Source organism: Pinus tabuliformis, chromosome 1_2 (genome assembly GCF_031772625.1).
Source record: "Pinus tabuliformis cultivar Carrire ecotype Pingquan chromosome 1_2, CPIR1, whole genome shotgun sequence".
Taxonomy (NCBI): Eukaryota; Viridiplantae; Streptophyta; class Pinopsida; order Pinales; family Pinaceae; genus Pinus; species Pinus tabuliformis.
In genome coordinates this window covers 152,019,589-152,043,897 of record NC_142298.1, presented here as the reverse complement: position 1 = coordinate 152,043,897, position 24,309 = coordinate 152,019,589, and the positions used below count along the sequence as shown (strand labels likewise).

Genomic DNA, 24,309 nt, shown 5'->3' with positions numbered 1-24,309 from the left:
ATGATATGGTGAGGATCACCTTGAAAGGGTTCACCGAGGAATGGAAGCCCTTCATCAAAGGGATCGTTGCCAGAGAGAAGTTGCCAGACTGGAATAGGTTGTGGGACAACTTCATTCAAGAGGAGTTGCGAGACAAGGCTCTTCATCCGAAGAAGAGGGCTTCAGATGATGACATGGCACTTGCAACACGAATGAAGGGTAAGCAGAAAAAGGACTTGGAGGGTTCAGGGTTTAGAGGGTGAAGGGCAACAAAAGTCATTTGTGACCTTGGAACCCAAGGTTGGGGTTTTTTACCCAAAGGAGTTGGGCCAAAACCATGAGACATATGGGCATGAGAAAATTTGAGGTGATAGAGGATGGCGTGGCGAATCCAACACTTCGAAAATCAATCAAATTGGAGCTCTAGAACTTGAGATATTAATTTTTAAATGTCACTATCTTGTACAAGTCGACTTGGCTTTAGGAGGACTTGTTGACAGTTGGCAAGGATTCATTGAAGCCCTCATTGAATGATATAAATATGAGGTGTGTGAGGTGTTAGAAAAGTATATATTATAGAGCAATGGAACACATAAAATATTTCAAGAACACAAACACAGAAAATGCATAAAACAAGAGAGACACAGATATACGTAGTTCACCCAATTTGGGCTACTTCCACGAAGAAACAGTGAATCCTTCCTTTTATATATCCAGCAAAATGAAGATATACAACCTACAGGAGATTCGCTATAATTTCCTCTTCGCTCTCACACAATCTCTTCTCTCTTTCTCGCTCAGAATACACATCTACATAGTCGTGATACAATTCCCTCATATATAGCAAGGGGTTGCCTTCTAGGGCAAAAACTCTAATTTAAACATAACTTATACCGTCAAGTCATCCACCTAATGAATGGCTCAGATTGACTATGAAATTACAGTGTTTTACAAGACAATTTTACATCTACTTTTAGCTTCGGGGGGGCTCATAAGAATCATTGCCGCCCCCCACTGGACCCCCCTGGCGACGTTGCCGCCCCATTACGAACTGGAGTCCAATGCGACAATACCTCTGAATAAAGAAGATAATCAGGCTCCACACCCAACAATCTCCCACTTGGAGACTGATTGTAGCAACTCCACCGTTCCTTCATTTATTGGACAATGACTCCACTTTGGACTTGGATATTTCTCATCTTCATCATCATACTTGAAGACCAACTGAAACCGAGTAGAATTTCAGTTTCTCCTTGGTTACAATTTTTGTTAACATATCTGCAAGATTCTGGCTAGTGTGTATCTTTTCCAGCTTCAACTGTCCATCTTCCAACACTGACCGTATGAAATGGTACTTGAGCTGTATATGTTTAGTCTTGGAATGAAATGTTGAGTTCTTTGCAAGATGAATGGCACTCTGGTTGTCACTGTATAACCTGCCCAACTCCTGCTTCTTACCCAATTCATCCAGAAACCTTTGTAACCAAATCATTTCTTTACTAGCCTCTGTAGTAGCAACATACTATGCTTCCGTCGTTGAGAGTGCAACACACTCTACAATTTTGAAACCCAACTAACAGATGTTCCACCTACAGTAAACACATACCCTATGGTGCTCCTCCTGTTATCTTTATCCCCTGCCATATCTGCATCAACATATCCCTGTAGAGCAATGTTTGAACCACCAAAGCATAATGCTTGATATGAGGTACCTCTCAAATACCTAAGAATCCACTTCACTGCCATCCAATGTTCTTTTCCTGGATTGTTCATGTATCTTCTTACAACTCCCACTGCATGTGCAATATCAGTGTTTGTGTAGACCATTCCATACATTAAGCTTCCAACTGCTGATGCATATGGAACTTTAGCCATATAATTCATCTCTTTCTGAGACTTGGGACACGTCTCCTTACTTAGTTTGAAATGGCTAGCCAAAGGTGTAGTAACTGGTTTTGCGTTCTGCACATTAAATCTTTCCAACACCTTTTGTATGTACTCACTCTAAAACAATGTTAATTTGCGATTTTTCATATCTCTAGTTATTCTCATACCAAGGATTTGTTTTGCAACACCCAAATCCTTCATTGCAAATGAATTTGCCAATTTTCCTTTGAGTACATTTATTTCCTACATGTTAGACCCTGCAACAAGCACGTCATCTACATACAATAATAATATAATATAGCTGCCATCATTTTCCCTTTTGAGATAAACACAATGATCAGAGTGACATTTAAAATAACCTTGTTCAGACATAAACCTGTCAAATTTTAGATACCATTGCCTTGGAGCCTGTTTTAAGCCATACAAGCTCTTCTTCAACCTGCACACTAGTTTCTCCTTCCCTTTGACCTCATATCCTTGTGGATGTTGCATATAGATCTCTTCCTCCAAATCCCCATGGAGAAAGGTCGTCTTTACATCTAACTGCTCAAGATGCAAATCTTCTACTACTACTAGACTTAAAATAGTTCTTATTGAAGTCATTTTAACAACAAGAGAAAATATTTTATCAAAGTCTATACCTTTCTTTTGTGCAAACCCTTTCACCACAAGTCTTAGCTTTATACCTTTTTCTACATCCATCTTCTTCATTCAACCTGTAAACCCATTTATTCTGCAATGTTGTTTTACCCGCAGGCAACCTAACTAAGTCCCAAGTCTGGTTATGTACCAAGGAGTCCATCTCTTCTTTCATGGCTAGCTCCCACTTCTTCCTAGTTTCTACCTGCACTGCTTCTTCACAACATTCTGGTTCACCAAAACCAGTCAACAATACTTAATATAATGAAGGAGAGTATCGTTCAGGGGGTCTACTTAACCCAGTAGATTTTCTAACACCACTTTCAGATGTTTGAGGTGCCTGTTGCTGTTGTGTTTGTTGTTGTTGTTCTCACTGTTGATCATTATGATTTTAAGGCACCTTTACTTTTTCTGTGATCTCATCAAGCATTGTGTATTCTTTGTTTTATTTTTCCTGTTTCTTTTCCTGCATTTGATCCTTATACAAAACCTTTTCATTGAATATGACATCTTTGCTCCTAATGATTTTATAATTTTCATAATCATATAAGTGATAACCAAAATCATTAACACCATATCCAATAAAGGTACATTTCTTTGATTTTGCCTCGAGCTTTGTTCTATTTTCTTTATTAATGTGGACAAAGGCTTCACAACCAAAAGTCTTTAAAAATGTGTAGTTTACCATTTTACCTGTCCATGCCTCCTTTGGAATACCTCCATCCAAGGAACTTGAAGGCCCTCTATTTATTAGATAAACAGCAGTATCTATAGCATCTGCCCAAAATTGTAAAGGCAATCCTGCATGCAATCTCATGCACCTTGCACGCTCCTTGATTTCCCTGTTCATCCTTTCTGACACACCATTTTCTTGTGGTGTTCTTGGAACTGTCTTCTCTCTATGAATTCCATGCTCTGAACAGTGCTTAGCAAACTCTTTGCTGCAATATTCACCTCCATTGTCTAATCTGAGACATTTCAACCTTTTTCTTGTCTCATTTTCAACCAAAGCTTTCCATTTCTTGAAAGTATCAAATACATCAGATTTATTTCGAATACAATAAATCCAGGTTTTTCTGGTTGCATCATCAATAAAAGTAACATAATAATGAGAGCCACCGAGAGATGATACCTAAGCAGGTCCCCATACATCTGTATGCACAAGCTCTAATTTTTCGCTCTTCTTTACTTTCCCAACTTTGAGGAATCTGAATCACTTTTGTTTTCCGTAAACACAATTCTCACGGAATTCCAAATCAACATGCTTCAAACCTGGCAACAAATTTCTTGAGTGAAGAATCTTCATCCCATTCTCACTCATGTACCCGAGCCTATGATGCCACAATGTCATATCTGCTCCTGTACAGGTTAAAGCATTAACAGAATTAGAAATGTCATTGCATAAATACAATGTACCAACCTTCTATCCTTTTGCTATTACCAGGGCTCCTTTAGTGGCCTTCCAAGTTTTATCTGTCAAAGTAGTTACACAGTCTTCACCTCCCAACTGCCCTGTTGAAATTAGATTTTTCTTTAGATCTAGAACATGCCTTACCTCCTTCAACAACCATTGGTTTCCATTCTGTTGTTTTATGAAACCTTTACCCATTCCAATGATTTTACAGGGCTTATCATCACCCAAACGAACCTATCCAAAATCTCTTTGAACATAATCATGAAAATGTTTCCTATCAGGTGTGGCATGGAATGAGGCCCTTAAATCTACCACCCAAGCATCAATAATATTTTTTAATGAAAGAATCAAAGCATCTTGCAACACATCACCTGTCACATTCGCTTCATGATTGTTTTCTTGTTGCACGCCTCCTTTTCCCGCATTTCCCGCACACTATCCCCGATCTGGACTTGGATCTGCCTTTCCTTGACTTACTACAATATCCTAGCTATTTCCTCTTTATATTTTTCTTCCCCTAGTCTCTATAGTCGAAGCATTACCTGATGTCCCATCAGAGCTTTTTTGTTGCATTTCCTTGCTAAGAATTGCACCGACAACATCATCAAAATTTAAAGTACGAGATCCAGAGACAGAGATACCAATGGCGATAACTAAACTATTCCAACTTTCTGGCAATGAGCATAGAAACAACAGAGCCCTAACTTCATCATCAAAATTTACCCCTATAGAACTTAACTGGCTGGTAACAGTATTAAATTCATTTAAATGATCAACAACAGATCCACCTTCTGACATCTTCATATTAAATAAAAGTTTCATAAGCAATGCCTTATTTGAGGCCAAGGGTTTTTCATATAGTTTGGCCAATGCCGACTTTAAACCCTCTGTTGCCATTTCCTTTGAAATATTAAAGACTACCGACGCTACTAGGCAGAGTTGTATTGTTCCAAGTGCCTTTTTGTTGAGAATATCCCATTCTGTGTCTGTCATATTCGTCGGCTTCTTTGTCTTTTCGATCAATGGTAGGTACAAATCTTTCTGATATAGATAATCTTCCATCTGCATCTTCCACAGCTAGTAGTTTTGGCCGTTAAATTTTTCGACCCTAAACCTACCATCTTCCGCCCTTGCTCTCTCCTACAAGTTTATCAGCTACATAGACCTTCAGCTTTGATACCAATTGTTAGAAAATTATATATTACAGATCAATGGAACTCATTAAATATTGCAGAAACACAAACACAGAAAATGCATAAAACAAGAGAGGCACAGATATACGTGGTTCACCCAATTTGGGCTACGTCCACAGAGAAACAGCCATTCTTTCCTTTTATATTATCCAGCGAAATGAAGAGATACAACCTACAACAGATCCGCTGTAATTTCCTCTTCGCTCTCACACGATCTCCTCTCTCTTTCTCGCTCAGAATACACATCTACATAGCCGCAATACAATTCCCTCATATATAGTAAGGGCTTGCCTTCTAGGGAAAAAAACCCTAAATTAAACATAACTTCTATCGTCAAATCATTCGCCTAATGAACAGCTCAAATTGACTACGAAATTACAATATTTTACAAGGCAATTTTACATCTATTTTTAGCTTCGAGGGTGTTGCCCCTGAACCCCCGCCAGGGGGGGCTCATAAAAATCTTCTTTGTCGCCCCATTACGAACTGGGGTCCAATGTGGCGATACCTATGAATAAAAAAGATAATCAGGCTCCACACCCAACATGAGGCTCATTTAGAGCATCCAAATGCAACGTTTCATAGAGAGATCATCTCTTGAGGTAGTCACAGCACAAAAGGAAAAGGTCGAGGAGCATGAAGGCAGATATAAGGACTGTTTTGTTGGTTTGACCAAGCCGAGGTGCAGCAGGTGAGGGTTTTATTATTAATATTCAACAGCAATTCTGAGTACAATAATTTAGATGCCTAGCTGCCAATCTAATCTGAGGAAAATACTAGCAAAAATATTGTGAGAATTTTCTCTCACCCCACAGCTATTTTCTTCCTTTGAAATCGCTTCCCTAGCCTCTGCGCTGAGCTCATTATGTCACCCTCTGCGCAGAGCTTACGCTGGCCCTCTACAGATTTCGGCCTTCCTTCCTTTGTCTCTTCCGGGAGCTGAAAATCTTCCTCCCGGATTCTACTACCTTCCTCTTCCACCTGCTACTCACCCTCTGGCTCTATCTTCTCTGTTGAGTTGTTGCTTCTGAGAAAATTGAACTACTTGGGCAACTGAGTATCTACACTAGATGATTTCTCCATCACCACATCGACCTCCTATTATAATCTTTTGTTGGAGCACCAACGGCCAAGATTACAACTTAATCAATGGCTAGGATAATCTCTGGATCAATCCATGTGAGTTTCTAAATGATTCTCACCTTATCTCAATTAATATTGATTAATTAACCATATTCCCTAAGTTTAGAATTAGGAAATATTTAAAAATCGGTTCATAATCTAATTAAGACACTTCTAGGTGGAATTTTTAGAAACGATTTCTAGGTTTTGGAGATCTCATGTAATCTAGCCTCTCTACAAAATTTCAAGGCTAGAACACATCCGAAGCTACAAAAACTAACACTCCCTCTTAGTGAGGAATGTGTTCTAGTGCTACTGCACACCCTGTAGCAGCACCCTATCTTTGTATCATCTCCTGTCAAGTTGTTGATGTCTGGCTACTACTACCCACAAACCACTGCGCAACTCTGATATACGTTGCATCTATGTTGTTGCTGACCCTACCATACTACTGCCAACACTGCATCTGCACTGCAACTCCCTCTCATTTGTTGTTGCTGCTATTGCAACATCTGCAACTAAAAAGCATCCAAAGTTGCATGTCCCTGCTACTGAAATGGGTTCTCCACCATACCCATATGTTCTCTAAAATAAACGAACTTAGCTCTCCCTAGAGCTTTCATGAGTATATCTGCAACCTGCTCTTCTGTGGGAACATATTATAGTTGGACTGTTCCACGTTGTACACAATCTTTGATGAAGTGACACCAAATATCGATGTGCTTCGACCTATCATGAAACACTAGATTTATAGAGAGCTTTATGCAACTCTGATTATCACAATAGAGACTGGTTGCCTCCATCCGCTGCCTGAAAAAGCTTACTAGCAACTTCCGAAGCCATATAGCTTCACACATAGCTGTGTTGGTTGCCATATACTCTACTTCTACAAAGCTCAGTGCTACTGACTTCTGCTTCCTGCTACACCAAGAAACCATCCCTGATCCAACACTGAAGTAGTACCGGAGGTACTTTTCCTTTCCACTAAATTGCCTTCCCAATCTACATCTATGTACCCACAAAGTCTAATGTCATCCCCTCGAGTATATTTCAACCCACACTGTGCCGTGAATATACGCTACTGCCCAATGTACCCTCTTTGGTTCCACCATGAACTAACTAAAGGTATTGACTGTGAAGCAGATATCTGGCCTAGTGTTCACCAAATACATGAGAGACCCGATGAGCTGTCTATACAAGGTGGGGTCAACATCCTTGTCATTTGATGCATTTATCTTCTTCTAGTTGGTAATCATGGACGTAGACATAGGTCTACAATCCTGCATTTTGAACCTCTTCAAAATATCTGTAATGTATCTTCCTTACCCAAGGAAGATCTCCCCATCTTTCTTCCACACTTCCAACCCTAGGAAATAGTGCATCAACCCTAAATCCTTCATGTCAAATTTTGCTGCCAAGTTCCTCTTGCAGTTCTCTATGATCCTTGATGATTCTGTCAAAAAGAGATCATCCACATACAAAACTAGAACGAGTGGCTCATCCTCTACCATCAAATAGTAAAGGTTGGGATCTACGTCACTCTTGATGAATCCAATCTGCTGCAAGTAGGTGTCAATTCTACCATACCATGCCCTGGGAGCCTGCTTGAGTCCGTATAGAGCTTTCTTCAATCTGCACACATGTGTATGCCTCTCATGAATCTCAAAGCCCTATGGTTGTTCTATGTACACTTCTTCCTTTATCACCCCGTTCAAGAAGGTTGTCTTGACGTCCATTTGGTGAATCTGCCATCCCATCTGAGCTGTTAGAGATATAACTGACCGGATAGAAGTGTATCTAGCAAATGGGGCAAAGGTCTCATCATAATTTATCCCTTATTTTTGTGCACACCCCCTTGCCACGAACCTAGACTTGTACTTCTCCACACTGTCGTCTATCGCATATTTGATCTTATAGATCCATCTAGAACCTACAATTGATCTGTCTTTAGGCCTTTGCACTACCTCCAAAACATCATTCGTCATGATAGAGCTATACTCTTCTACCATGGCATTTACCCACACCTAATTTTGTGCGACATCCTGATAGTTGGAAGGTTCTGTAACCTAAGCCACCAATGCTTGGTACTTGTCAGGCTATTTGCGTTGTCTCTTGCTCGTCCTAGGAGTTCCAATAAACTCCTACGCATCTCTCATTGTCTGGCGAACCTCTTTGTTGGCTCGACCACTAGTCATGGGAGGTTCTTCTAGCTCCTCCTCATCCTATCTCTACTACTCCATTTGCTGAGAACTCCCCGGATTTCCTGCACCTGAGGAAACACTGGTGTTGGTCATAGTACTTGATCCTTGTGACTGTCCTCCTGCCTGTCCCACTGGCTGCCCCTACTGCTAGACCAAAGGAGCTTCTGTTGACTGATTCTGATCACCTGCAAGCATCTCACGAGATCTCCTGAAAGCTCGGTCCTCCATGAACTTCACGTCTCACCTTACTACTATCTTCCTATTGCTAGGAATGTAGATTCTGAATGCCTTTGAGGTTTCATTGTACCCAACAAAGAACCCCTTCTCTGCAGTCTGATCTAGTTTGGTCTGTTTATCATCTGGCACATGGCAATAAGCAATGCTGCCAAAAATTCTTAAGTGGCTAACTTCTGGCTTCTTCCCTTTGAAGACTCCTTCTGGCGTTTTCTTCCCCAATGCTCTATGAGGAGTCTTGTTCTGAATATACATTGTCGTGTTACATGCTTTTGCCCAGAGAATTCAGGATCACATCCTGGTCATATAACATAGCCTTTGCAGCTCCAACAATGGTCTTGGTTTTCCGCTCCGCTACACCATTCTACTGTGGATTATGGGGAGTTGTCCATTCTCTCTTGAAGCCTTCCTTCACACAGAAATCTATGAAGTCTTTATCAATATATTCTCCACCATTATCTAAGCAAAGAACCTTGATCTTCTTCATTGTCGCATTCTCCACGAGAGATTTAAACTCCCTGAAACGATCGAAGACCTCATCCTTGGTCTTCAAGAAGTAGATCCAGGTTTTCCTGGAATGATCATCAATAAAAGTGACGAAATATTTGACACCACTAAGAACCCTAATGGACATCGCGTCGCAAATATCTAAGCGTATAAGTCCTAACACGCCATCAGCGATGTTGTCACTTCTTGGAAATGTCACCTTAGCATACCTCCCAAGTACACATTCTCTGCACACATCACCATGCTCTGTGCCAAGTTCTGGAACCCCTGTTACCGTTTCTTTGAGCATTCTGAGTGCTCCATGGTGTAGATGTCCCATTCTCATGTGCCATAACTCATTCGGCTCCTTCCTACTGCTACTATCATTCCCTATCAGTGCCATTGGAGAATCGATTTGTAACCGATACAATCTGTTACTTCGAACTCCAATTTGTCTTACCTTTTTCCAACTCGGGTGTTTGACATATACTTTCTTCCCTACGAAGTGAATATCATACCCCTTATCTTGTAACTGGGATACTGAAATCAGGTTCATACCCAACCCTGGCACATGCAATACATCTGTAGCGTTGGTGCTTGCTCCTGACTCCCCCTGAAAATCTATGGTACCTCTCCCTACTGGAGTACATTTCGTTATGTTTCCCATCGTAATCTGGAAGTCCATCTGCCCCTCTTTGTAGATAGAGAAATATTCTCTAACCCTTGTCATGTGAGTTGATGCTCCACTATCTATATACCAGACTCCCTGTGAAGTTGATCCTACTAAGCAAGCAAATTCATCCTCCAATCTGGGAGACAAATCTGAAGTCTCCTGAATGTTACTGTTGTCCATGGCTATGCTTGAAGAATTTAGTGTGATATTCCTCTTTTCTACCTGACACGGATTTTGCTTCTGAAACCTACAGCAAGACCCTCTGTGTCCAACCAAAAATCTGCTTAGCAAAAATTTGAGCTGCAACTGCTCCCTCTGACTGTTGGAATCACTAATCTGGGCAACTCAATTTTTCTACCTCCTTGCAATTGAAAATCGAACTGCTACCCTAGCAACTTGGCCTACCTGTCAATGGACTGCGCTGCCTCTGAAAATTTCGACCTGCTGCCTCTCTGAGCAGCAAAATTTTCCCCTTCGCTACTGAGTTTCCTGGCTGATCACTTATGATATGATACCACATGAAATTTTTATCTATTGTAGCTACGGGAAATTATTCTTCTAACTCAAAAATTAATTATGCAGTTTATTTGCTACGGCAAATAACGAATAAAATCACAACTGCAATTTTCACCATAAAAAATATTGTGGAAAATAAACACTGGAAACTAAGAAATTCTAGCGCACACAAAAATTTGACACAGTCATTTTTGGACAATTGTCCTCGGAAAAACCCAACTTGGGAAAACCAGTGCAGCAGATGAGGGTTTTATAATTAATATTCAGCAACAATTTTGAGTACAATAATTTAGATGCCCAGCTGACAATCTAATCTGTCGAAAATACTGGCAAAAATATTGTGAGAATTTTCTCTCACCACACAGCTATTTTCTGCCTCCGAAATCGCTCCCCCATCCTCTACGTTGAGCTCCCTGCATCACCCTTTGCGTAGAGCTTATGCTAGCCCTCTAGAGATTTCGGCCTTCCTTCCTTTGCCTGTTCCAGGAACTAAAAATCTTCCTCCTGGAATGCTACTGCCCTCCTCTTCCACCTGCTACTCACCCTATGGCTCTATCTTTTCTGCTAAGCTACTGCTTCTAAGACAATCAAACTGCCTGGACAACCGAGTATCTGCACTGGATGATTTCTCCATCACCACATCAACCTCTTCTTATAATCCTCTATTGGAGCATCAACGGCCAATATTACAACTTAATCAATGGCTAGGATCATCTCTGGATCGATCCATGTGAGTTTCTAGATGATTGTCATCTTATCTCAATTTATAATGATTAAATAACCATATTCTCTAATTTTAGACTTAGGAAATATTTAAAAAACGGTTAATAATCTAATTAAGACACTTCTAGGTGGAATTTCCAGAAACGATTTATGGGTTTTGGAGATCTCGTGTATTCTAGCCTCTCCACAAAATTTCAAGGCTAGAACACATCTGATGCTACAAAACTAATAGAAGTTTGTATACTCCAGGGACAAGCTTGGAGTGGTTGGGAACGCTTCCCTTGGTTGAAGGGAGTGTTGATGTTGTAGCATCAAGGGGCAGAGATTTTCCCAAGGTCAGGATATTGATATGTCATGGGTATTGTGCAGGGGCCATGTAATGTGGCTAGGGAGATTGGCCCAGATAGCATCAAGGCCCGGAGTGCTCCCCTGATCAGTGGTTACCTGACCATATTGCCAATGGTTATTTGGCTAGTGGGTTGAGTGAGTGCCTTATAGCATCGGGAAAGTGTTTTTCCATTCAATAGCATGTGACGACATGTGGGAATGGTAAATGGGCCTAGGGTTTCACCATAGGTCACAAGTGTTGACCAGGTTCTAGGTGACGACTTGGACAATTGGTGACCTAGGACTAGTATTGACCGTAGAAGGCCAAAAGATATTTGTCCAATGGGTGAGTAGATCCATTTGCAAAGGGGACGTATCTAGTGGGTGACTACAGTGCTTTGCGTGATGTTGATGTGGGATGCTTTCCACATGTAGTGGATGGATACATCAATATAGCTAGCTCATTCAATCTTTTCTTGGGATGTATAAATTTTTCAACAAATGTACATCTGATGAAGTCAAAGTGAATACCTCCCTAGCTAAGAGGGTGTTGAATTTTTGTAGCTAAGGTCGGTATTCAATTCAGCAAAGTCAAGTCGGCCCCAGAGAAGAGTCACACCTATTCAAGCTCTTCCAAATATACATTCGACCTCTCTCACTTGGAGCAATTCAGATCACTCAATTTCTTCTGTTTTTCAGTCCACACGTGCAAAGGGGAGAGAGAGAAAAAAGACCAGCGAAGTTGACCAGAAGTTTGACTTGCTTTGACCAGCATTGACTGGATTTGCTGGGCTGTTTGACCTGCGTTGACCAAATCTTTTGATGCTCTGTTTGACTGCAGCTTGACTGATGCAGTTGACCGAAATTCTGGGACAGTTGACCAAAATTCCTAAGGCAGTTGCAAGGGCCGAAATTCAGCCTGTTTGACCACAGTTAACTAGAAGTTGCAGAGGCCAAAATTTGGCCTGTTTGACTTTGACCACAGTTGACCCAAAATTGCAGAGGCCGAATTTCGGCCTGTTTGAGCACAGTTGACCAGAAGTTGCAAAAGCCGAAATTCGGCCTGTTTGACCACAGTTGACCAGAAGCTGCAGAGGCCAAAATTAGGTATGTTTGACCAGATTTGACTAGCTGTTGCAGAAGACTAAAATTCTCTCTCATTTCTTACCAGGTTTGAGCTATCTGATTTGTTTGGTCAGTTTGACCAAGTTTGACAGGGATATTCAAATTCTACATTTGTTAAATTGGACAATTTCTCCTAAGAAAAGTTTGCTGGGTTTTTCCCGAGGTTGGTTTTCCCAGGGTAAAGTTTGTTGTCTCTTGTGCATGCTTATTTTACTATGATCTCTACTGCCCTACTGTATTTCTGGTTGAAATTTTCTGAAGTATAATTGCTTAATGATCTAGAATGTGCTAAAGTAAGAATAATATTATTGGAAGTAACGATCTGTTTTAGAAAATTGTGCTTGTCCATATTGCACTGTAAAAATCAACACATAGTTGGCCTAACAGCCATTTGGCTAGCCTGAACAAACTCACACTGCTGATGTGCTACACTTGTTTGATCAACATTTACATGTCTAAACATTAGAATACTCAAGGAAACACAAAGATACGCTGTTGCCAGTAATTCTATTCCATACCCTGCTGCCATGTATCTCAGATTTCAAACACATGCACATAGGCAAACAGGAGATCCACTAGAGCAAATGCATATTGCACTATAATCTCCAAGAGACAACACCATCCTGCCACATCCAATTTAAAACACTGGCATAGGTTTTCCCTTTGTGAAGCCCCTCTAAGATCATGAAAGCAACCTCAGGTCCTGTAGAACACCACATTCAATTTTCTGAGCGTATATCTTCAAGAATATCTTAATAATACTTATACTTATGAACCCTACACCACTTCAAATTCACTCAAAAGATGTATCAGACATCACTTTCGAGTCATTGTTTTGACCTTCGAATGATGTGGCAGCTGAGTGTTTTATTTCAGTCCTTCACCTGCTGCTTATGGAATCTGGAAATTTGAACGTTCTCCTTATTCTATCTATCCTGAGAATTCCAACAATCTGAATTTAATCTGACATATATATCCCTATGCCAGATTGATGGGTAACAGTACACATCTATAGGGAACTGCATGTAGAAGCAGATGATCTGTCCAAAGAGCTCTGGAGTTATCAGAAGGGTCCTGGGAGAATTCAGAAGAAGCTGCAGGTTTCTCTCTTCCAGATACAGTGAGATCCCCTCATGCTCTCTGACTGCTTGATTTTCCTGCATATCAGACTTTTCTTTATGACTCTTCTATGAGTTATTTTATATAATGTAATGCATGTTTAGGGAGTTTTAAGTGGGTTTCAACTCCTTTTTTTATATCATTATTGTGATGAAATCATAGGACCTCCAGGGAATGATTATTGTTTTTGGTAACAGAGGCTAGTATTGTTTTTATTCGCTCTGGATGCTGTACCAAAGTAGAATTACAGGGTGCTTGATGTATATGGAATGTAACCTTTTCTTCACTTGAAATGAAAGTTATGATTTTTTTCTAGGGAAAAAAATGACAGCCTACTTGATCACCCCCTGTAGAATCAACTCTTTATGTCATGAATCATGATTCATGACTAATCATATTGCACTCAAACGCTGTGAATGGATTAGTTTCAAGAATATTAAAATCATACGTGCCAGCTGCAATTAGGAAATTACAGGCCAAGAATTACAAAATGTGAACTGTCAATTCAGTGCCTATTACAGAATAACCAGGCATCATCATTACATGGAAAAGCAAAAATAAATACCTCCACAAGTACTTTAATCATCGTTTGGAATGTTAATACTGAGGGCTCTGGGCCGGATGATTGCATTCGTTTAAATATAGATTCTGCCTTTTTATAGTGGCCTGCCCTTCCATATGCTTCGATAAGGGCTGTATATGTCACAACATTCAATGAAAATCCACACCTTTTCATTGACCTCGAAGCACGCTCTGCCCTCTCAAAATCCCCCTGCTTTCCATAAGCTGAAATAAGCATATTGAAGTCCATTTCATTGAAAACCCACCAGTGTTGGCATCTGAGCCATTCAATTATCTGTGAAGCAAACATGTAATGATAGTAAGAATCAAGATAAAAGAAAAGGAAATATACTACAGAGAAAAAGATGATGATACCACGGAGAACTTTCACTGTATGTAGCAAGTGGCTGAACATAATGATATTTCATATAAATAGCAAAACATGAGTACCAACCTATCCTATCCCAAACTGTGCAGAATCAAGTGCAGTGGATGATCATTAAATATTGATGAGTTACAAAGCAAAAAAATTGAAAGGCACATAATCAAAATCATCACAAACTTTATAAATATAAAAACCAATGTTGCAAACATCAGCATCGGGATAAAATCAGCAAGGGTCCAAAAGACCAAAAAACCATAAAAATCGAGAAAATATCAGTAAAAAACAGAAAATATTGGCAAAATTAAGATACCACCAAAATATCGGTAAAAATTGGCAAACATCAGCTAGGCCACAAAATCGTGATTTCACTATTTTTTCGCAATAAAATCAAGATGTTTGCAACACTGGTCTATTTAGATATTTGAAGGTGATCCCAGTTTGTTGTCTTTCTATGCCCTTAACAATCAAGTGTAGTCCACTATGTTGCTAATGAATGGTTGCTTTCCCTTAAGTTTGAGAGGGTTTTGCAAAGTGATCATTCACAGAGCAGCAAAGGCCTTAAAGGCATACATTTCATGTTTGTACTCCACATGATGCCTAGGTCATACTACACTTCCGGAGAGTCTTGCCCTTCCACAGTGGAGTGATAGACACTTTGATGATTAAAACAACAGATTGCCACCTCAACACCCCTAGATGTTGAAACGTTGTAATGTCCCTTCCTAAATTAATTTGTCTCAAGTTTATTTTCCACAATTTTGATATTTTTGGGAGAAAGACTTAGGAGGAAAAGGGAGGCCGAAATATTTTGTTAGTGGAGCGTGGGGGCCACAGCATAAGGGAAAACACACTTGCCAAGGAAGGAATTCAAATAGCCAAGGAAAGGAGGTCGAAGAGCCCACGTGGGAAAGAGAAGCTCGCAAATTTTAAATAGGAGAAACTCAGCCTCATTTTCGGTCTTTTTTCAATTGAACTTACAATTGTTGCTCGAGCTACTTAGCCGGGTCACTTTGTTGTTTGGCACCGAGTTTTCCAAGAGGATAGCTCACCCTTTTTTCGGGGGACTTTGAGTGCCACCCTAGGGAGGTCAAATCATACCAATTTGGAGAGGAGTTTGGAGGGATTCAGAGCTAAACACTCAACCACTCACTCAGCTCGTGCGTATTCCAGGAGGACGCAGAAGGGGATATGCTTGGGTCATTTCAGTTTGTTAGTTTTTGGTAGCATCGAAAGTGCTCTAGCCTTGAAAATTGGTGGAGAGGCTAAGGCACATGAGTTCTAAGGAACCCAGAAACCGTTTGGTGAAATTCCACCCAAATTGTATTTTATTAAAATAATTAATATTTTTAATGGAGTTCCTAAGTCTAAACTTAGGGAAATTAAAATATTAATGGGTATTAATCAAAATATGGTTGAGAATGATCTAGAAGGCGGATCAAGTCATGTTTTAATCTTAGCCGTTGATTAGAGACTTAATCTCGGTCGTTGAAGACTCAACAGGAAAAGTATAAGATGGAGGCTTGGGGTTCATTTGGAAACACACACGGAGAGAACGAATTGATCTGGAGTTCGATTTCTGGGGCTAGGAAGCTGAGAAATTCAAACTAGGTGATCATTCAGTAGCAGAGGGGCAGTGAGAATCTGGAAGGAATTTCCCAAGAATACTGACAAAGAGGCGGAGAGAGCTTGCAAAGAGGTGGCGCAATAGCCATGAGAGTTGACGCTGGGCTAGTCTAGACCCACGCAGCCTTGATGCAAAGCCAGAAAGGCCAGCACAGAGGGGAAAGTTGCCTGTCACACAAAAGTCGGAACTTCCGGGAACTGTCGGAACAGTCGGCATAGCTGACGCAAAGGGCAGAGGAGCTGACGCAGGGCCAGCTCAAAAGTAGCCGAGGTTAGCCAGTCTTGTGCCGAATCAGCCGGAATTCTATCGGGTGAAGTGAGGTAAAACTCACTTAGATTTTCCACCAGTATTTTCTCTGTAAAGAATTGCTAGATGAGCATCCTAGATTTGTATTCAAATATTTCTCCTACATAATAATAAACCCTCAGGACTATTGCACCAGTTTTCCTGCATTGGGTTTTTCCGGGAACTATTGTGTCCAAAATTAAGTGTGTCCTATGTATCTTGTTCCTATTTTCTGTTTCATGAGATCAAATATTTAATTAGTGTAGGCTGCAAAAGTAATTTGCTTCAGTATTCAGAAGAATAACTTGATGAATGTAATTTAAATATCAAGTAGGTGAAGTAGATTCAGATTTGTTGCAGTAGGGGTTCCTTCAGTGTAGGAATTTTCACACAGTTGTCTTCCAAGTAGTAATTGCCGGGAGAAATTTGGCATAGGAGCTTCAGTGAGAGATCAGCCTATTGGAGGAGTTTTGGAGCAGGAGATTGTTGATTGAAGGCAGCACGATTTGTTGCATCCAGGGCCAATGTAGGAGCTACTCACTGGGCACACGTGGGAGTTTGTGCGACGAGTTTTGGAGATGGGTTTTGCAGGGAGAAATAAGGAGAACTTTGGGGCAGTGCGACTCAGCATTTTGGGAGTGATTGGAGGGTGCTTTTTGGGAGTTTACAGGGAGGCTGTATTTCCCAGCTATTGGAGGAGGACATGGTATTTGGGGCCGAATTTCGGAGGTCAGAACTAGACCAAACCCTTTCTGGGTTTTGGTGGGTTATTTGTGAGGAGCTTGGGGCTAATTTTGTAGAATTTTATGAGCACCAAAAGTGGGGTTTCCAGCAGCATCTTTCCAGCAAACAGTGTAGTTTTCTAGGGGCAACGCAGGGCATCATTGGAGCAGCTTCTTCTCTCATCTGGGCTTGCTATTTTATCACCTGGGTCTTGTCAAGCTTGCCATTAAGGCAAGCCTAGGTGCACTCCTTCCACACTATTGTACTATAATACTATTGCTCCAATTACTTAATAAAATGACTCAACTAGTTGTCATTTCTGGAGTTTACATGGGTGTTCATTGAATGTTTTCAAATTTTGTGTTGCATGTGTTGTTTTGCTTTGCATATCATTGTTTTTCCTAATTAACAACATTACTGTGTTATCAGAGCTCTGATTTTGGCTTAGTTGTGGGGGAACTTTCCTATGAACGAGGAGGATAGGTAGAACGTGACTTACCGGATACAGGGGTACTGAAGCAGGCAAAGGGGGTTGGAGATTACACCTGATACGGAAGCACGTGGGAAGGCAGTGATAGTAGCAAATATGGGGTAGCCAAAGAGTAAGGAGGAAGCAGCATTTGATAGCCTCTTGAAGGCCCTAAATGATTTACCTAGGGGCATAACGAGATGTTGGAGGAGATCAAATAGCAGAATAGGGACAAGAGCATTCATCGTGAGTTCCTATTTGGAGAGACATCAGAGGCCTCACAACAGTAAGACCACCCTTCACCAGCCACTCACCCACCAGCCTTTAGTGGGCCAACGAGAACCACGCTGCCTACTTTCCTACCATCAACACCTAGTGAGCCAGGAGGGTCAGATGACCAGATGCCCATGGGAGATTTCTTCAGGAGTGCCAATCCATGGGGGAAGATTTCAAAGCAGCTTTGCCATTCAGAGATTATTGCCAGCTCAAACAGAACGAGAAGGGCAGGTACAATGGGGGACCGATCACACAGAGCTCAGAGTTGCAATGTATTATTGGGAGGATGTACTTCCCCACATATGATGGCTCTACCAAGTGCACAGCTCGAGCTTGGGTGGAGAAGTTGGATACTTATTTCCAGCTTAATCGGATGACAAAGGTGGAAGCCATCAAAATGGCTACCTTGCACTTGGAGGGGGAGGCACACAATTGGTGGTTTCATGGCTTGTCCACACTAGGGCATGCCAGCGTGACCTCTTCTGAGGACTTCACATGGAGAGTGGTGGAGCATTTTGATAGGAGGGACCCGGAGGCTCACTTCAGGGAGTTGACACAACTTAGACAGATTGGCCACCCTGAGCATTACATATTGGAGTTTTTGAGGATTTTAGTTATGGTACCAGACTTATCTGATGCCAGGAGAGTGTACGCATTTATGGAGGGGTTACTTAAGCCATTGTGTGGACAGGTGAAATCTCGCAGACCCTCTACCTTGTAGGAGGCTGTGACTTGAGCCAGAGATTTGCAAGGGCAATCCCCCAGACTAGAGCACCCATTCCATCACGGACTCCCTACCCACAGAAGAGGAGTGACACTAGGACCCCACCACAGCGAGCAACCCAAGGGCATGGGCAGTTATATGAGGAGACCAGGAGAGACCTCCGGAGGAGGAAACTATGTTTTACTTGTTGGGAGCCATGGGCACCAAGCCACCGGTGCACAACAGCCTGCAGGCAAGGCCCACTACATCAAGGTCTTCTTGGATAGTGACCAGGAGGATGATGTGGAGTTGAAGTTTGGCAAGGGAGACTGCAAGGGTCAGGCAAAGAGGGGACCGCCACCACCACCACCACCTGGGGGAGCACCTTTCACGCCATCTAGGGGAGTCCTTGCTTCTTTGCGTGGAATTCCCAAATTTTTTACTTTGAGGATCTGAGGCACAGTGGAGGGACAATGTGTCTCAGTTTTGGTAGATTGTGGGGCCACCCACAATTTCATTGATGTCGAGATGGTTCAGAGGTGGGGTATCACTACAGAGGAGTTCAAGGGGTTCTCAGTTCTACTGCCGGGGGACAGGACCATGCAGTGCCCCCGATATATCCTCTCTTTCACAGTGACCATGGGGAACTACTCGGTGACAGATCATTTCTTTGTTGTGGATGTGCCGGACACCAATGTGGTGATGGGTGTCCAATGGCTCTACTCCCTTGGTCGGGTCACCACCGATTGGAGGAAACTAGAGATGGAGTTCACAGGGCCGGATGGCAAGTTGGTAGTTCTTCGAGGCATGCATTCGTATCCTCCACAGATAGTTTCAGCACACAAGATGGAGGTTGACTTGAGGCATGGGGACATAGCATGGGCAGTGGAGCTGAGGATTTCAGAGGTTGGGGGACAACCCAAGCCACCACACCCAGATATACAGGCCATCTTGGATAGGTACCCGATAGTGTTTGGGGACATACCACCAAGGCAACGTTGAGCACACCATTGAGTTGCAGCTTGGGGTGTAGGCAATTATCACCACTCCTTATAGGCATCCCAAGGCCTACAAAGACTAGATTGAGCGCGCCATTAAGGAGTTGTTGGCATTGGGGCACATTAGGCCGAGTTCTAGTCCCTTCTCTTCATCAGTTGTTATGGTGAAGAATAAGGATGGGACTTTGCACATGTGCATTGATTACAAGGTGCTCAATAAGAAGACTTTGAAGAACCACTACCCCATCTCGTGCATTGATGAGCTGATGGATGAGCTTAGAGGAGCCAAGTACTTCTCTAAGATAGATTTGCGCTCGCGGTACCACCAGATTAGGGTGAGAGATCAAGACATCCCCAAGACGGATTTTAGGTGCCACTATGGGCATTTTGAGTTTTTGATCATGCCCTTTGGGTTGATCAACGCACCTGCCACTTTTCAGTCATGCATCTGCAGCACCTGGAGATGGTGTTGTGAATCTTAGAGGAGAAATAGTTTTACGCCAAGTTGTCCAAGTGTGAGCTTGGACTGACAAAGATACTCTACTTGGGACACATCATTAGCGCATATGAAGTGAGGGTGCATGAGGAGAAGATCAGGGCCATCCGGGATTGGCCAGAGCCCTGGAATGTGACAGAGTTGAGGGGATTTATAGGCATATGCACCTACTATAGGAAGTTCGTAAAGGGCTTCTCACAGTTAGCAACTCCCCTCACAGATCTAACGAAGAGGGGGGCTTTTGCATGGACAAACAAAGCACAATCATCCTTTGATCGCCTCAAGGAGGTGCTGGGTAGTTGCCTAGTTTTGGCACTCCCAGACTTCACTCAGCCATTCACCTTGGAGTGTGATGCATCAAATGAGGGAGTTGGCGCGGTATTGTCTCAGGATGGACACCCCAATGCTTTTGAGATCCGGAAACCCCTTCCACATGAGAGATCATATTCTATTTACGAAAAGGAGATGTTGGCCATCATGCATGCACTGGCCAAATTCCAGCAGTATCGGGTGGGCAACAAATTCCGGGTGAAGACTGATCACAATAGTCTTCGCCATTTATGGGGCGGCAGGGCCTCAATGACGGGCAGCAGAGGTGGGTCAGTAAGGTGCAGGCCTATGTCAAGGGCAAACACAATGTGGTAGCAGATGCATTATCTAAGAGGCCCGCAACACTTTTACTCATGAGCATTTGCCATGATTGAAAGGCGTAGTTATTGATGGAGTACTCCAAGGATTGGTTGATATGTGAGATTCTGGAGGGTATTCACACTGATGAGCGTTATAGGGTGATGGCTGAGGTAATATACTACAAGGGGCACATATTCTTGGTGTTGGGTTCACAGTTGAATTCTCCATGCAACTCATGACTCTCCACTATCAGGGCACCAGGGGTTCCGGAAGACATATATGACGGTTAGAGAGCGTTTCACATGGAAAGGCCTCAAGGGGGATGTATTGAGATATGTGCAGGAGTGTGAGGCTTGCCAAAGGAATAAGGGGGAGTTGACCCATCCAGCTGGGTTATTGCAGCCACTTCCCATCCCTGAGGGGAAATGGGAGAGTATCTCCGTGGATTTTATCATAAGGCTCCCTACGGTGCAGGGCAGTGATTGTATTTATGTGTTGGTAGATCCGTTGACCAAATATGCCTAATTCTTCACGATTCCGACACGGTATTCAGCGTCAAAGGTGGCCGAGTTGTTCTTCCGAGAAGTCTTTCACTTGCATGGACTTCCTAAGACCATAGTCAATGACAGAGACAGTCGGTTCATGGGGGCATTCTGGCAAGAGCTTTTCAGATTAGTGGATACTGAACTCACCCCCAGCACTAGTTACCATTCACAAACCGACGGTCAAACTGAGAGGGTCAACAAATGGTTGGAGGCCTATCTTCAGAACTATGTGACCAGGCAATAGAGATATTGGATTCGGTGATTACATTTGGGGAGTACTACTACAACACAGCCCATCACATGTCAATTGGTATGTCACCTTTCCGTGCCTTGTATGGTTATGATGTTTTGTCTTTTGCTGACAATTTTTTGGAGACAGTCGGGCCCCAAAGGCCAAAGATTGGATCCAAGAGAGCCAAGGTATCCTCAAGGCTCTTAAGGATAACTTATTGATAGCCCAGAATCAGCAGAAGATGTATGTGGATAGGCACAGGATTGAGAGACAGTTTGAAAAGGGGGACTTGGTCTTTCTGCGGCTACAGCCATATCACCAATCTACATTGAAGCAGAAGGGGGTCGAGAAGCTACAACCACGTTTCTATGGGTCGTACATGGTGACTAGGAGGGTTGGGGAGGTGGCCTATGAGCTGGAGCTTCCACCAGGGAGCAAGATTCACGTCTTTCATGTCTCATGCCTCAAGAAGGTGTTGGGGCAGCAGGTGACAGCAGCTACGGAGTTGCCTCCACTTGATGATGAGGGGCATCTGGTTCTAGAACTGAAATCCATTTTGGACACTAGGGAGAGAAAGTCGAGGAGCAGAATTATCAGGGAGTACTTAGTACACTGGAGGAGCTTACCGGATGAGGACACCACATGGGAAGGTGAACACATACTTGAGCATCCAGCGCTAAAGTTGCTTGGGGAAAGAAACATTTGGGAGGGGAGGACTATAATATCCCTTCCTAAATTAATTTGTCTCAAGTTTATTTTCCACAATTTTGACATTTTTGGTGACCATGGGACCCAAAAAAATTTGGGAGAAAGACTTAGGAGAAAAAGGGAGGCCGAAATATTTTGTTAGTGGAGCGTGGGGCCCACACGCATAGGGAAAACACACTTGCCAAGGAAGGAATTCAAATAGCCAAGGAAGGGAGGTCGAAGAGCTTGATGGAGGGGCCCACGTGGAAAAGAGAAGCTCACAAATTATAAATAGGAGAAGCTCAACCTCATTTTGGGTCTTTTGCCAATTGAACTTACTCTTGTTGCTCAAGCTGCTTAGTCAGGTCACTTAGTTGTTCAGCACCGAGTTTTCCAAGAGGAGAGCTCACCCTTTCTTCGGGGTACTTCGAGTGCCACCCTAGGGAGGTCAAATCGTACCGAGTTGGAGAGGAGTTTGGAGGGATTCAGAGCTAAACACTCAGCCACTCACTCAGCTAATGCGTGTTCCAGGAGGACGCAGAAGGGGATACGATTGGCTCATTTCAATTGTCTTCTGGGTAGTAATTGTCAGGAGAAATTTGGCATAGATGCTCCAATGAGAGATCAGCCTATTGGAGGAATTTTGGAGCAAGAGATTGTTGATTGAAGGCAGCATGATTTGGTGCATCTAGGGCCAGCACAGGAGCTACTCATTGGGCACACGTGGGAGTTTGTGGGACAAGTTTTGGAGTTGGGTTTTGCCAGGAGAAATCAGGAGAACTTTGGGGCAGTGTGACTCAGCATTTTTAATGGCAGAAGTGTCCTCAGACACGTAATTTTATTAATCAGAAAAAAATAATTACATAATTTGATTTTGCAAGAGTTTACACCCAAACATCCAAACACTCTTGCAATGAGCTATTTATAATCTCAATGCCCTAACTACCTCTAATTATGGTTCACTTATTAAATAACAAGTGTCCATTTACAATAAATGCTATTCAAACCAACTAGCTAACAAATCTCCTAAAATAGAGCCTAAGATACGACACATTTGGAGAGTCATATCTAGTTACAACAATATACTAATTCTAAATAATTAAACATTCTAGAATAAATCTTAAATTAATAATTATTTTATTCTAATTTTATAACCTATGATAAAATTGCATTTTTGGATCATCTAACATTCCCCCCTATGATCCAAAGATACATTACAACAGATACCAAGTTCATCCCTGAACTTCGTAAATTTTATTCTACCAAGTGGTTTTGTGAAAATGTCGGAGATCTGATCTTCGGAAGGACAATAAACTGGCTTGAGGACATCTTTGGCAATGAGAGATCTGATATGATGATACTTGGTGTCCACATGCTTTGTGTTTGAATGAAAAACTGGGTTCTTGGCAAGTTTGATGGTTGACTGGCTGTCAATGAATAATGATGTAGCTTCTGCCTGAGAAATGCCCAAGTCCTGCAAAATTCTACGCAACCAAACAATTTCACGTGTTGCTTCCCATGCTGAAATGTACTTTGCTTCTACTGAAGAAGTGGCCACTGTAGCTTGTTTCTTACAACTCCAAGATACTGCTGCTGACCCCATGTTCATTAAATAACCTGATGTTGATGCTCGATCATCAATACTCCCAGCAAAATCGGCATCGGAATATCCACCAAGTACAAAATTTTTAGTCTTTGTGTAAAGAAGACCAAAATCTTTTGTTCCTTGGATATATCGAAGAACTCTTTTGGCTGCATTCCAGTGGCTGTCTCGTGGTTCCTGCATAAAACGTGAAAGAATACTGACTGCATAAGATAGATCAGGACGAGTATTTGTCAAATAAATCAAGCTGCCAATCAACTGTCTGTAAGTTGTATTGTCCACCTTTTCCCCCCCTTCAAATTTTGAAAGTTTCAAGTTTTGCTCCATGGGGATGAGAACGGGCTTGCAATCCTGCATGCCAAATCGCTGAAGAACCTCTGCTGCATACTTACTCTGAGAAATGAAAATATAATGTGGACATTGGAAGACTTCAACCCCAAGATAATAGTGAAGT

At 42.1% G+C, this 24,309-nt stretch overlaps 1 protein-coding gene across 1 annotated transcript in view; it reads right to left on the bottom strand.

Annotated features, from left to right (window-relative positions):
* Positions 1-24,309, bottom strand: part of LOC149204961 (pentatricopeptide repeat-containing protein At3g59040-like) — a 278,602-nt gene that overhangs the window by 140,518 nt on the left and 113,775 nt on the right. The window contains exon 3 of the mRNA XM_089394852.1: positions 14,204-14,494. Within this exon, the coding sequence (XP_089250978.1) occupies positions 14,204-14,494 (291 nt within the window). The remainder of the gene's footprint in view (positions 1-14,203; positions 14,495-24,309) is intronic.